Here is a 15,783-nt window from a genome sequence, read left to right as displayed (position 1 = left end):
TAAAGATAGTCTTGGGCTAGATCATAGAATTTCTTCAATGTAATACCAAGGTATTTGGAATTTACTTTATGAACATGAAGGAGTCTTTACAGATTCTTGTTCATGAGAGTGTAGTAAACCAACACAACATGGTGAATGGTTGAATGGATAGCAAAAGCTTAAACATAGAGAAAACAGGAATTTATTGTAACAGTTTAGATGGGAAATACAATGGCCCTGACCAAGGACAGTGACAGTGGAGATAGAGTACAAGGAATGAAGTGGATACAGTTTATAAGGCAGTATATTCTACACTTTAAGATTCTGATCCATATCAGATCAGGGGTGCAGTCTTGGAGTAGTCTTTCTACCCTCACTATTAATATATATTATATATTCAAAAATTTTGTAGGGAATGAAGCTCAGAGAGGATTGTAAATCTTCTATTGCCATTACAGAGAGCACCTGTTTAGCAGTCATTGGTCAATCTGGTACTTCTCTGTGCCAAAGCAAAAAACTGTTATATCCATCTAATATACTGCTATGTTTAGCAACAGAGCAAATAACTGCTATAGCATCCATATGGCAAATTGTGCTTTAAAATTGTTCACTGCCTTAGCCATCGTTGGCCTGAAAAGCAAATGACAGTAGTTGCAGATGTTTTCAGCAGCATGTCTTCTTTTAGATGCCTCTTAAAGAAACAGAACATGGGGCTTCCCTGGTGGCGCAGTGGTTGAGGGTCCGCCTGCCGATGCAGGGGACACGGGTTGGTGCCCCGGTCCGGGAGGATCCCACGTGCCGCGGAGCGGCTGGGCCCATGGGCCGTGGGCACTGGGCCTGCGCGTCTGGAGCCTGTGCTCCACGGCGGGAGAGGCCGCAACGGTGAGAGGCCCGCGTATCGCAAAAAATAAAAATAAAAAAAGAAACAGAACAAGGCTTTTAAGCTCAGAGATGGACAAAGGCAAAATGGCAAAGTACAGTGCAAAGCCTTGGCAGTTACATTATTGTTATTCATGTTGGGGAAAAATTGTTCACCAGGCAAATCTAGAGCAAATAAACATAGAGACAAAAAATAACCCAAGTGTTCATGAAAATGACTCTAAAAAACTTTTAATGTAATGTTGCTTTAAAGCCACACCCTTTCGAAAGACATAAGAATGCAATCAAAACATTAAATTTCAAAAAAATCTGTTTAGTGATTTGTTTTTATTTTAGATAAATATATATATTTATGTAGTCAGGTCATGAGGAAAGATATTTATTTTTTAATTGACAAAAGCATATTTGATTGCTGTAAATCCATATTTTAGATTATTTTTTAGATACTTGAAAAAAGGTTTGAAATTTATGTTATAAAAATAGGATCCAATTTATTCTTCCCTTTCCCTTCCCTTTCCTTCTTGAAAATGTAGCCGAAAGCCATTCTCTTGGGCAGTACAAGAAAGGCTTCCGCGCTGGGGATGGCTGTGGGGAGTGTGGTGAGAAGGACATCAGCGGGGAAGGATTTCACAGCATGGGGTGTTGAAGCCTGAGTGGGGCTGCCTTGCATGGGGAGTGAGAGTTTGAACAGGACCCTGAGGAATTTGTGCAGGAGAGGGAGTGGCAGCAGACAAGGGAGATTCATTACGTATTGATCAAATATGTAATTATATTAAGGATAATGGGAGCCTTACTGTCAAATGAGGGAGTTAAAATATGGAGACTCAGAAACTAGAATAAACCTATGGTAGCAGAGATACCAGGGAGAACTCATGGTTTTCAGCAGATAGAGAATTAAATACATAGATCTAAACGAATATATGTGTGTGTGTATATACATATGTGTGTATATCTATGTATACTTATGCATATATGTGTATGTTTATTTATGCTCATATGTGTATGTATATAGATACATTCTGGCAGACACCAACTTAGCCAGTTAATCAAAGTGAACATCATCAGTCTTGGTAAAAAATTAACGTCGTCCACAACCTAATAAGATGCAATTAGAACACAGCATCACTGCTGTGATATTCCTATCAAGATGCATTACCTAAATTGAATCACGAGGAAACATGAGACTAATGCAAATCGAGGAACATTCTGTTAAATAAAGGAATAATAATATCTTTTTAAATGCCAAGATCATGACAGTCATAGGAACAATGAGGCTCTGTTCGGACTGAAGGAGACAATGAGAAATGACCCGTAAAACACAAGACATGATTCTAAACCGGATTCTTTTGCTATGAAGCCATTATTTAGATAGTTGATAAAATTTGAATGGGAGCCTGCAAATTAGATGGTAGCAATATATCCATGTTAATTTGCTTGTTTCAGTGATTAGACTGTGGTTACCTAAGATAATGTTCTTTTTGGCATGATACACCCAAGTATTGGGGCATCAGGTCAACAACTTACTTTCAAGTGGTTTGGGCAAAAAAATAGTTTGTGCTATACTTGCAAATCTTCTGTTAGTTTGAGAATGCTTTAAAATAAAAAAAGAGAAATAAGTACTACAGAGAGAATATATTAGAAAATAATCAGGGGCGGAGTCAAGATGGCAGACTAGGAGGACGCGGAATTCTCGTCTCTGCACAACTAGGGCACCTACCAGGCACCGGTGGGGGACCACGGACACCTCAGGGGACGGGAGAAACCCCCAGCAACTGGGTAGGATGTGGAGTGTGGGGGGAGTGAGGGGAGGAGAAGTGGAGGCGGGACAGGACTGGCGTCCCTGAGGGGAGGCTGGGGAGGGGAAGGGATCCCACGCCCGAAGGGGGAAATTGGGGGACGACTGGGAGGGCAGAAGATCAAAAGGGAGCGTGGCCAGGTTTCCCCTGCCCACTTGGGCCCCCAGGAAACTGCTGAGCTGCCAGGTATGATCCTCTGCCCACCTAGGCCCCCTCCAGATGCATGGGTCCTGAGGGAGTGGGAGGGAGGGAAGGGGGAGCAAATGTGAAGGCCAGACCTACGGGAACTGCACTCCTGAGGGGCGGCTGGGGGAGGGGAGGAATTCCTACATGCAGCAGGACCCACCTATGGATAGGGGTCCAGCAGCGATGGAGGAGACCCTGGGGGTGATGGGGGAGGGGCACAGAGGAACAGAACGGAACGTGGCCAATGCCTTCCCTGTCCACTTAGGCACCCGGAGCTTGTTGGGCCCCCAGGCCTCGTCCTCTGTCCTCTGAGCCTCCCTCCTGCCGTGCAGAGCCGAAGCCCCGCCCCTACACTCCCACCCAGGGCCCCACCTCTACACTCGGAGACCCCCTCTGAGACCCCCTCCAACGCGCTGGGCCTAAACCCCACCCACACACCCTCACTCAGGGCCCCACCTCCAAACTCCAGAACTCCACACTCCACAGGGTCTCCTTCCAACGTGCTGCCTCTCCCCTTCCACGCAGGTCCTAAGCAGAGGCCCCGCCCCACGCTCAAACATCACCCCCCCCACCCGCCTAGGTCCTGCCCCACCCTAAACCCCACCACTGCCTAAGTTCCACCCCTTACCTAAACTCCACACCCATTAGCAAGGCTTTTTTTTTCTTTTTTCCTCTTTTACATTCGGGCTCTGTTTTACCTTGTTGATTCATTCTTATTGATTCATTTATATTTTTATTTTTCCTAATAAATCTTTTATTTTTCTGATTTTATTTTATTCTTTATACTTTATTGTTCTCTCCTTTTGGCTTGTTCCCCCCGAACCCCCATTTTTTTTTTCTCTTGTGGTTTTATTCTACCTTGTTGCAGTTGTTTCAATCATATTTTTAGTTTTCCTAATATATTTTTTATTTTTTTTTTTTTTTGCGGTATGTGGGCCTCTCACTGTTGTGGCCTCTCCCGCCACGGAGCACAGGCTCCGGACGCACAGGCCCAGCGGCCATGGCTCACAGGCCTAGCCGCTCCGTGGCATGTGGGATCTTCACGGACCGGGGCACGAACCCGTGTCCCCTGCATCGGCAGGCAGACTCTCAACCACTGCGCCACCAGGGAAGCCCCTAATATATTTTGATCTTTCTAATTTTATTTTGCTTTTTATTCTTTGATATTGTACTGCTCCTTTTTTTCTTTCTTTCCTTCTTTTTTTTTTAGTGTGTGTACCACACCATGCAGCTTGTGGGATCTTGGTTGCTAGGCTGGAGGTCAGGCCCGAGCTCCTGTTGTGGGAGCTCTGAGTCCAAACCACTGGACTAACAGAGAACCTCAGACACCAGGGAATATTAATCAGAGTGAGGCCTCCTGGAGGGCCGAATCTCAGCACCAAGACCCACCTTTATCCAACTGCCTGAAAACTCCAGTGCTGGATGCCTCAGGCCAAACAACCAGTAAGACAGGAATACAGCACCACCCATCAAAAAAAATGAAATGACAAAAAAATGTTACAGACGAAAGAGCAAGGCAAAAACCTACAAGACCAAATAAATGAAGACAAAATAGGCAACCTACCTGAAAAAGAATTCAGAGTAATGATAGTAAAGATAATCCAAAATCTCAGAAACAGAATAGAGAAAATACAAGAAACGTTTAACAAGGATCTAAAAGAAGTAAAGTGCAAACAAACAGTGATGAACAACACAATAACTGAAGTTAAAAATACTCTAGAAGGAATCAATAGCAGAATAACTGAGGCAGAAGAACAGATAAGTGAGCTGGAAGACAGAATGGTGGAAATAACTGCCAGGGAGCAGAATAAAGAAAAAAGAATGAAAAGAATTGAGGACAGTCTCAGAGACCTCTGGGACAACATTAAACACACCAACATTCGAATTATAGGGGTCCCAGAAGAAGAGGAGAAAAATAAAGGTACTGAGAAAATATCTGAAGAGATTATAGTTGAAAACTTCCCTAACATGGGAAAGGAAAGAGTCAGTCGAGTCCAGGAAGCACAGAGACTCCCATACGGATAAATCCAAGAAGAAACATCCCAAGACACATATTAATCAAACTATCAAAAATTAAATAGAAAGAAAAAATATTAAAAGCAGCAAGGGAAAAGCAACAAATAACATACAAGGGAATCCCCATGAGGTTAACAGCTGATCTTTCAGCAGAAACTCTGCAAGCCAGAAGGGAGTGGCAGGACACATTTAAAGTGATAAAAGGGAAAAGGCTACAACCAAGATTATTCTGCCCAGCAAGGATCTCATTCATATTCGATGGAGAAATTAAAACCTTTACAGACAAGCAAGAGTTAAGAGAAATCAGAATCACCAAACCAGCTTTACAACAAATGCTAAAGGAACTTCTCTAGGCAGGAAACAAGAGAAGGAAAAGACCTACAATAACAAACCCAAAACCATTAAGAAAATGGTAATAGGAACATACCTATTGATAACTACCTTAAATGTAAATGGATTATGCTCCAACCAAAAGACGTAGACTGGCTGAATGGATACAAACACAAGACTGGTACATATGCTGTCTACAAGAGACCCACTTCAGACTTAGGGACACATACAGACTGAAAGTGAGGGAATGGAAAAAGATATTCCATGCAAATGGAAATCAAAAGAAAGCTGCAGTAGCAATTCTCACATCAGACACAATAGACTTTAAAATAAAGACTATTACAAGAGACAAAGAAGGACACTACATAATGATCAAGGGATCAATCCAAGAAGAAGATATAACAATTGTAAATATATATGCACCCAACGTAGAAGCACTTCAATACATAAAGCAAATGCTAACAGCCATAAAAGGGGAAATCAACAATAACACAATCATAGTAGGGGACTTTAACACCCCACTTTCACCAATGGACAGATCATCCAAAATGAAAATAAATAAGGAAACACAAGCTTTAAATGATACATTAAACAAGATGGACTTAATTGATGTTTATAGGACATTCCATCCAAAAACAACAGAATACAATTTCTTCTCAAGTGCACATGAAATATTTTCCAGGACAGACTATATCCTGGGTCACAAATCAAGCCTTGCTAAATTTAAGAAAACTGAAGTCGTATCAAGTACCTTTTCTGACCACAACACTATGAGACAAGATATCAATTACAGGAAAAAAACTGTAAAAAATAGAAACACATGGAGGCTAAACAATACACTCTTAAATAACCAAGAGATCACTGAAGAAACCAAAGAGGAAATCAAAAAATACCTAGAAACAAATGACAATGAAAACATGACGACCCAAAACCTATAGGATGCAGCAAAAGCAGTTCTAAGAGGGTAGCTTGTAGCAATAAAATCCTACCTCAAGAAACAAGAAACATCTCAAATAAACAACCTAACTTTACACCTAAAGCAATCAGAGAAAGAAGAACAAAAAAACCCCAAAGTTAGCAGATGGAAAGAAATCATAAAGATCAGATCAGAAATAAATGAAAAATGAAGGAAACAATAGCAAAGATCAATAAAACTAAAAGCTGGTTCTTGAGAAGATAAACAAAATTGATAAACCCTTAGCCAGACTCATCAAGAAAAAAAGGGAGAAGACTCAAATCAACAGAATTAGAAATGAAAAAGGAGAAGTGACAACTGACATTGCAGAAATAGAAAGGATCATGAGAGAATACTACAAGCAACTCTATGCCAATAAAATGGACAACCTGGAAGAAATGGACAAATTCATAGAAAAGCACAACCTTCTGAGACTGAACCAGGATGAAATACAAAATATACACAGACCAATCACAAGCACTGAAATTGAAACTGTGATTAAAAATCTTCCAGCAAACAAAAGCCCAGCACCAGATGGCTTCACTGGTGAATTCTATCAAACATTTAGAGAAGAGCTAACACTTACCTTTCTCAAAGTCTTCCAAAATATAACAGAGGGAAGAACACTCCCAAACTCATTCTACGAGGCCACCATCACCCTGATACCAAAACCAGACAAAGATGTCACAAAGAAAGAAAACAAGGCCAATATCACTGATGAAAGAGATGCAAAAATACTCAACAAAATACTAGAAAATAGAATCCAACAGCACATTAAAAGGATCATACACCATGATCAAGTGGGTTTATCCCAGTAATGCAAGGATTCTTCAATATATACAAATCAATCATGTGAAACACCATATTAACCAACTGAAGGAGAAAAACCATAATGATCATCTCAATAGATGCAGAAAAATCTTTTGACAAAATTCAACATACATTATAAAAAATCTCCAGAAAGTAGGCACAGAGGGAACCTACCTCAACATAATAAAGGTCATATATGACAAACCCACAGCCAACATAATTCTCAATGGTGAAAAACTGAAACCATTTCCTCTGAGATCAGGAACAAGACAAGGTTGCCCACTCTCACCACTATTATTCAACATAGTTTTGGAAGTTTTAGCCACAGCAATCAGAGAAGAAAAAGGAATCCAAATCAGAAAAGAAGTAAAACTGTCACTGTTTGCAGATGACATGATACTATACATAGAGAATCCTAAACATGCTACCAGAAAACTACTAGAGTTCATCAATGAATTTGGTCGAGTAGCAGGATACAAAATTAATGCACACAAAATTCTTGCATTCCTATACACTAATGATGAAAAATCTGAAATAGAAATTAAGGAAACACTCTCATTTACCATTGCAACAGAAAGTATAAAATACCCAGGAATAAACCTACCTAAGGAGACAAAAATCCTGTATGCAGAAAACTATAAGACACTGATGAAAGAAATTAACGATGATAGAAACAGATGAAAAGATATACCATGTTCTTGGATTGGATGAATCAACATTGTGAAAATGACTATACTACCTAAAGCAATCTACAGATTCAGTGCAATCCATATCAAACTACCAATGGCATTTTTCACAGAACTGGAACAAAAGATTTTACAATTTGTTGGAAACCCAAAAGACCCCGAAGAGCCAAAGCAATCTTGAGAAAGAAAAACGGAGCTGGAAGAATTAGGCTCCCGGACTTCAGACTATACTACAAAGCTACAGTAATCAAGACAGTATGGTACTGGCACAAAAACAGAAATATAGATCAATGGAACAGGATAGAAAGCCCAGAGAGCAACCCAAGCACATATGGTCACCTTATCTTTGATAAAGGAGGTAAGAGTATACAATGGAGAAAAGACAGCCTCTTCAATAATTGGTGTGAAAAACTGGACAGCTATATGTAAAATAATGAAATTAGAACACTTCCTAACACCATACACAAAAATAAACTCAAAATGGATTAAAGACCTAAATGTAAGGCCAGACACTATCAAACTCTTAGAGGAAAACATAGGCAGAACACTCTATGACATAAATCACAGCAAGATCTTTTTTGCCCCACCTCCTAGAGAAATGGAAATAAAAACAAAAATAAACACATGGGACCTAATGAAGCCTAAAAGCTTTTGCACAGCAAAGGAAACCATAAACAAGAAGAAAAGACAACCCTCAGACTGGGGGAAAATATTTGCCAATGAAGCAATTGACAAAGGATTCATCTCCAAAATTTACATGCAATTCATGCAGGTCAATATCAAAAAAACAAACAACCCAATCCAAAAATGGGCAAAAGACCTAAACAGACATTTCTCCAAAGAAGATATTCAGATGGCCAACAAACACATGAAAGGATGGTCAACATTACTAATCATTAGAGTAATGCAAATCAAAACTACAATAAGGTACCACCTCACAACGGTCTGAAGAAAAGGGAACCCTCTTGCACTGTTGGTGGGAATGTAAATTGATATAGCCACTATGGAGAACAGTATGGAGGTTCCTTAAAAAACTAAAAATAGAACTACCATATGACCCAGCAGTCCCACTATTGGGCATACACCCTGAGAAAACCATAATTCAAAAAGAGTCATATACCACAATGTTCATTGCAGAACTATTTTCAATAGCCAGGACATGGAAGCAACCTAAGTGTCCATAGACAAAGGAATGGATAAAGGAGATGTGGCACATATATAAAATGGAATATTATTCATCCATAAAAAGAAGTGAAACTGAGTTATTTGTAGTGAAGTGGACGGACTTAGAGTCTGTCATACAGAGTGAAGTAAGTCAGAAAGAGAAAAACAAATGCCATATGCTAACACACATATATGGAATGTAAAAAAAAAAATGGTTCTAATGAACCTAAGGGCAGGACAGGAATAAAGATGCAGACATAGAGAATGGACTTGAGGACACGGGGAGGGGGAAGGGTAAGCTGGGATGAAGTGAGAGAGTGGCATGGACATATATACACTACCAAATGTAAAACAGATAGCTAGTGGGAAGCAGCTGCATAGCACAGGGAGATCAGCTCGGTGCTTTGTGACCACCTAGAGGGATGGGATAGGGTGGGGGGGGGAGGGAGATGCAAGAGAGAGTGGATATGGGGATATATATATATGCATATAGCTGATTCACTTTGTTATACAGCAGAAACTAACACAACATTGTAAAGCAATTATACTCCAGTAAAATGTTGGAAAAAAAAAGAAAAAAAGAAACAAAATCTAAAAATATAGGGTGCAGAATTTAAATCTGTGAACATTTCAGGTGTTCATCTACAGTTTTAGAAAGACTTATTTTTTTTTGAAGTTTTCAACTTTTTTTTTACATCTTTATTGGGTATAATTGCTTTACAATGGTGTGTTAGTTTCTGCTTTATAACAAAGTGAATCAGCTATACATATACATATGTTCCCATATCCCTTCCCTCTTGAGTCTCCCTCCCTCCCACCCTCCCTCCCTCTCCTACCCCTCTAGGTGGTCACAAAGCACCGAGTTGATCTCCCTGTGCTATGCGGCTGCTTCCCACTAGCTATCTATTTTATTTTTGGTAGTGTATGTATGTCCATGCCACTCTCTCACTTTGTCCCAGCTTACCCTTCCCCCTCCCCATATCCTCAAGTCTGTTCTCCAGTAGGTCTGCATCTTTATTCCCATCTTGCCCCTAGGTTCTTCATGACCATTTTTTTTTTGATTCCATATATATGTGTTAGCATATGGCATTTGTTTTCCTCTTTCTGACTTACTTCACTCTGTATGACAGACTCTAGGTCCATCCACCTCACTACAAATAACTCAATTTCGAGAAAGGCTTATTTTTAAGAGATTTTTCTTGTTAAAATGACCTTGTATTACACGAAAATAGAAAATACAGTTTTTTCAAAAAATAACTGTGAATTTTATTCAAGAAGCATTGTGTCTGGATGGATAGGAATAATTAAAATGGATAAAGAAGATTCTAACACTTTCCCTGAAAAAAAATATGTGCAGAAATGAGTAATAGGTACACATTCCATTCTGGGGATAGAATGAGTTATAGCAGAAGAGACTGTATGAAAATTGCACTTGTGATGTGGGAGAAAAGGATTAATATAGAGAAATATTACAGATGAAAAGACAGAAACCACAGAGACATAGTGAAGGCGAACAATGTTATTTCTAGATAAAGAGAATGGTCATTGGAGACAGAATGAAAAAACCTAACGAAAATGCAATAAATATATAGGAGGAATACACAAACAGGTGATTGCTGACAGAGTACTTTCTGCCTGAATCCAAATTAGTTTTAAGGTTATCAAAGACCAACTGAGGGCCTAAACAATAGAGTCAAAGGAAAGAAACAAAATCTAGAAAAAGCTGGTAGATAGTCTAGTGAAATAATATTTTATTGTCTATGGATGTACTTTTATTTTCTATGCAATTGCTTTTTGTCTGTTAAACTGGTTTCCAGTTTCCAATGATTCCTGGAAACTTCTATTTCAGGATGGAGGATCGAGCATAGTTTTCTTCTCTCCAAATGCATAAAAATGATATTATTGAATAAAAATGAGACTAGATATATCACACCAAAGAGAACGAGAGGGAAGTCAGAATTGGTTTAATCACATAAAATATAGAAGGCAGAAGAAAATGGTTGACAGACAAAACAGAGAAAAGTCTAAAATAAATGATGATTAGAACTGCATGGAGAAGGAAGCTAAGTGCTAAGAGGCACAAAGTTCAGGGTCATCATCCACAGGAAAGGAGGTGGGTAGTTAGGCTGGGCAGCAGGGGAGGCCATAGACACCTGTCTCAGGAAGCTCCCTGCTCCCTTATTCATAGTCCCCTAGAGCCGGGATGGCCTGGAATTTCCATGGGTTTGAAGGATGCACATAACTTTTTTTTTCCTTTTGCAAACATAGCTTATTAAGGTGATTGGAAATAATATGATTCTGTAAGCAATGCTGACTTTTTAAATGTTTTCTTTTTCCAGCTTTATTGAGATATAAAAGGCATACAACATTGTGTAAGTTCAAGATGTACAACGTGTTGATTTGATACTGCAATAAGATGATGACTTTAGCATTAGCTAACACCTCCATCATCACATAATTACTGTTTCTTTTTTGTGGTGAGAACTTTTAAGTCTATAATAGAGTACTGTTAACTATAATCTGAAGGCTATACATTAGATTCCCAGAATTTATTCAACTTCTCTTTGCAAAAAAAAAAAAAAAAAAAAGTAACTGGGGAAAACAGGGTTCCTGCCAGTACCTCAAAACGAAAGTCATCGCTATTCTGGCATTTGGAGAACCCCAGACCAAAGCCTCGCCACTCAACACTCACCTAAAGCAAAGCTGTGCCCAGGGCAGTATCATCTCTGTCAGATTTCCTTTCCCAGAGAGAGAAACAGCAGAAAACTATCTCTCTCCATACACAGCAGACAAAACATGTATCAGCACCTGGGCAAATCAACTCAGCCCTTCCTCAATGACAAAGCATTTCCATCACATGCAAGAAAACTAATGGCTTCAAGAGAGTGAACAAGATGAATAAACATAATTATTCCTGCAGGAAAAAAAGAGAAACTATTGGGCAGAAAAGAAAAACAGAAGAGGTAGAATGCAAGAATGGAGGCGTCCAATTAGCAGTCTAGTTAGTGCAAAGAACTTTCATAGCACCTTCTTTGTAAAAGGCCTGGAAAGCCATCAAAGAGATTAAACAGATGCTCACTGGAAGTGACCAATTTTCCTTTTGCAGTGTTTGCCTCAAAGAAGTAGAATTGTGCTGAAGGTCTGTTGAGGCTATTCATCACTAATATTTTTGGACAATTTAATTTTTACCCAATTCAGGTACACGATTTTTACTATTATCATAAAACAACAAACAGATAAACATACAAAATAACACCCGCCTGGCAATGTGCAACACAACCTTCCTGCAGTTTGTGTGGCTTATGCCTGGTACTGCAGTGTTTTCTCTCAAACAAATAGGATCTTTAAAAGGTGTACTTATTTTAGAGAAATGATACAAAATAGTACAAATAAGTATCATAATTTTGTTTAAAGAAAAATGTCTACATCTAGAGTTTTTCAAACTTAGCAGTATACAAAAGAGCAAATACAAAGTTACTTTTTTTTTTTTTTTTTTTTTTTTTGCGGTATGCGGGCCTCTCACTGTTGTGGCCTCTCCCGTTGCGGAGCACAGGCTCCAGACGCGCAGGCTCAGCGGCCATGGCTCACGGGCCCAGCCTCTCTGCGGCATGTGGGATCTTCCCGGACCGGGGCACGAACCCGTGTGCCCTGCATCGACAGGCGGACTCTCAACCACTGCGCCACCAGGGAAGCCCCAAAGTTACATTTTAATAAAGTCATTTTATAGTTTTCTAATAATTGTTCTTTTCTATGGTCTGGAAGGTAAATTTTGTTTTAATGCAAATGTACTTGTGAAAACAATCACAAATTTAAAATCAGTATTCCAGAAATAAATTTTATAATAATGTGTTTGAGACTGAAATAATTATCAATAATATTATTGTTAAATGTTGATAATTTGAAAGGCGAAAATGCTGTCACATTATTATAATTTGCACTTCATTGATTGTTAATTAGGTTGAATATTCTAATTTATCTTCTGCAAATTGTCTGCGAATGTCTCTACTAAGATTTTTTTTTTCCTCGTATGAAATTTATAAATTCCTGAAAGGTCAAACATACAGATTTTTCTCAATAATTTTATATTTTAAAAACATTTTCCTATTGTCTGATCAGTTATCTAGGTATTTTCTAGGTTGTTTTTTTTTTTTCATTAAGATTTTAATCCATGTCCAGTGGTCAGGACTCCGTGCTTCCACTGCAGGGACATGGGTTCCATCCCTGGTCGGGGAACTAAGGCCCTGCATGCTGCACAGCACAGCAAAAAAATAAAAAATAAAAAAATAATAATAATTTTTTTTAATCCATGAAGAAGTGAATACTAAATCATTTAAGTTATTGTAACATATTGTCACATCTGTTTGGCAAATTTCTGTTCCTATTCTTTTTTAAAAAATATATAGTTAATTTTGCTCCTTTATTTTTTTCAAAAAAACTTAGACTAGTGGAATATCACATTATTGATAGACATGCCCCTAAAGTCTCACAGTATTAATTCCTGGCTTTTGACAAATTGGAAGGGAAAGCATATATAATACCCACTTTAAATTAGTTCATTTGATTCAGTAGGCACATTTTTTAAAAGAGAAAGAAAATAGACAAGGGAATAGAGGGGAAGGTGGTAGGGTGATGATCGAAATAGGTGAAGGAGATTAAAAGTTATGAACTTCCAGCTGTAAAATAAATAAGTCAATGGTGATGTAATGTACAGCATAGGGAATATAGTCAACAATGTTGTAACAACTTTGTATGGTGACAGACGGTACCTAAACTCATTGCGATCATCATCTCATAATGTATAAACATATCAAATCATGAGACTGTACACAAACTAATGTAATGTTGTATGGTCCAAAGAAGACTAATTGTGAGAGCTATTAATATGAGAATATATTTCTTCTTTCAAGACATATCTTTGACCAATATAGTGCTTGGAGGATTATTGGAAATAAGCTTTAGAATTTGGGGGGAAATCAATTTGAAAATTTATCTTGTTTAATCATCTGTCATACAGAGTAAAGTAAGTCAGAAAGAGAAAAGCAAATACCATATGCTAACACATATATATGGAATCTAAAAATATAAAAAGGTTCTGACAAACCTAGGGGCAGGACAGGAATAAAGATGCAGATGTAGAGAATGGACTTGAGGACATGGGGAGGGGGAAAGGTAAGCTGGGGTGAAGTGAGAGAGTGGCATGAACTTATATACACTACCAAATGTAAAACAGATAGCTAGTGGGAAGCAGCCGCATAGCACAGGGAGATCAGCTCGGTGCTTTATGACCACCTAGAGGGGTGGGATAGGGAGGGTGGGAGGGAGGGAGATGCAAGAGGGAGGAGATATGGGGATATATGTATATGTATAGCTGATTAACTCTGTTACAGGGCAGAAACTAGCACACTACTGTAAAGCAATCATACTCCAATAAAGATGTTAAAACATAATAAAAAATAAAACACATGTCATATATTGTAGTAAGTAAAACAATTACCTTTAAAATTGGGTCTGATTCTTGCATCATACCCCGATGTCCTTCCCATTAATTTATCCAGAAAGTCAGAAGGTGACATTGGGGCACTTCGAGACCTTGCACTATCTGTTTCCTTTGTTGCAACCAAGCTGCAAATGAGAAAAAATAATACAGATTTTACCCAAAGAAAAAGTCTTCCTAACAGTTGTTACCTAGAAATAGAAAATAAAAATGCTAAGCAAAAAAAAAAAAAAAACAAAAAAAAAAAACAACTTTATGTTCAATAAAACAAAAAAATACAGTTTGGGGCTTCCCTGGTGGCACAGTGGTTGAGAGTCCGCCTGCCAATGCAGGGGACACGGGTTCGTGCCCCGGTCCGGGAAGATCCCACATGCCGCAGAGCGGCTGGGCCCGTGAGCCATGGCCACTAAGCCTGCGCGTCCGGAGCCTGTGCTCTGCAATGGGAGAGGCCACAACAGTGAGAGGCCCGTGTACCACACACACACAAAAAAATACAGTTTGAAAACAATAAAACAACAAAAAAAGGTTTATATACTGTATAGTGAATATTATCATAGTAACAGATAGGTATTTATAGATTTACAGTCAGAATTTATAATTTTTCACATGTATTCAGTAGTGACAATATTTGAGTTAAGTCTGGAAACAAAGCCACTCCAAATTATTAGGCTTCCAAAATTTGTATTTATCCAAATTTGATTTCTGATTGCAATTTTTAGCTAAAATTACCCTAAGTTGTTCAGACATAAGGAAATATGAAAGTTCAGCTGTGAAATACAATTCTTATTGCTTTTATAGAGGAAAAGAACATCACCTTTCAAGTTTTAAGAATTGTTCTCAACAGTAATAAAACTTCGGTCCTATAGATTAAACAACAATGTTCTTTTCTTCAATTAGAGTGAGTGCTTCCTATATTAGTAACATACTCAGTTCAATTCATTCTGCTTTCACTTGGTGTCATTCATACGCAGTACATTTTGTTCAGACCTAAAATTTGTGCATGGAGTTTGAGAAATTACCATAAATGTGGTCTGTGCAGTCGGCTATTATGGAATGAGAACCTGTGTCCAGGAAAGTTAAAGGGTTATTGTATTTTTTTCATTCAAACATTTTCCTTTTTCTGCAGCTGCTCATCCTAGAAGCCCACAAATGACTGAACCCCCGACCAGCTCCTCATTTACCTAGGTTGGTCCCAGAAGGTCTAGGCCTACTTGCTAATATCAAATGATTCTTCTTATCCACAGAGTTTGCTCAGAAAAGTGAAGCAGGCTTTCTGAACACACATCTGTTTGAAATATTTATATTCAACCTGATGTTACTTCCTGGCGATTGTCAGTCATCACGTCCTCCCAGCTCTGTCACTCAACTTAGAGCATCGCCAAACCCTGAACCTTTGTGGTCACTCTCAGCAGTATCAAGTTATTAAATTCCTCCTGCCAGAATGTTTAATAAGAAGGGAAAATAAACCTTAGAGCCATCACCATTAAA

The 15,783-nt window shown here is 38.7% G+C and overlaps 1 protein-coding gene across 3 annotated transcripts in view; it reads right to left on the bottom strand.

Annotated features, from left to right (window-relative positions):
* The window catches only part of GLRA3 (glycine receptor alpha 3), a 158,557-nt gene that overhangs the window by 112,736 nt on the left and 30,038 nt on the right, over nucleotides 1–15,783 (bottom strand). For all 3 annotated transcript variants that reach the window (XM_030879257.2, XM_030879258.2, XM_060300055.1), the window contains exon 2: nucleotides 14,296–14,423. In XM_030879257.2, the coding sequence (XP_030735117.1) occupies nucleotides 14,296–14,423 (128 nt within the window). The remainder of the gene's footprint in view (nucleotides 1–14,295; nucleotides 14,424–15,783) is intronic.

Source organism: Globicephala melas, chromosome 6 (genome assembly GCF_963455315.2).
Source record: "Globicephala melas chromosome 6, mGloMel1.2, whole genome shotgun sequence".
In the NCBI taxonomy this organism is placed as follows: domain Eukaryota; kingdom Metazoa; phylum Chordata; class Mammalia; order Artiodactyla; family Delphinidae; genus Globicephala; species Globicephala melas.
Note: the sequence above shows the minus strand (reverse complement) of the source record. Positions and strands in the feature narration are given on the sequence as shown.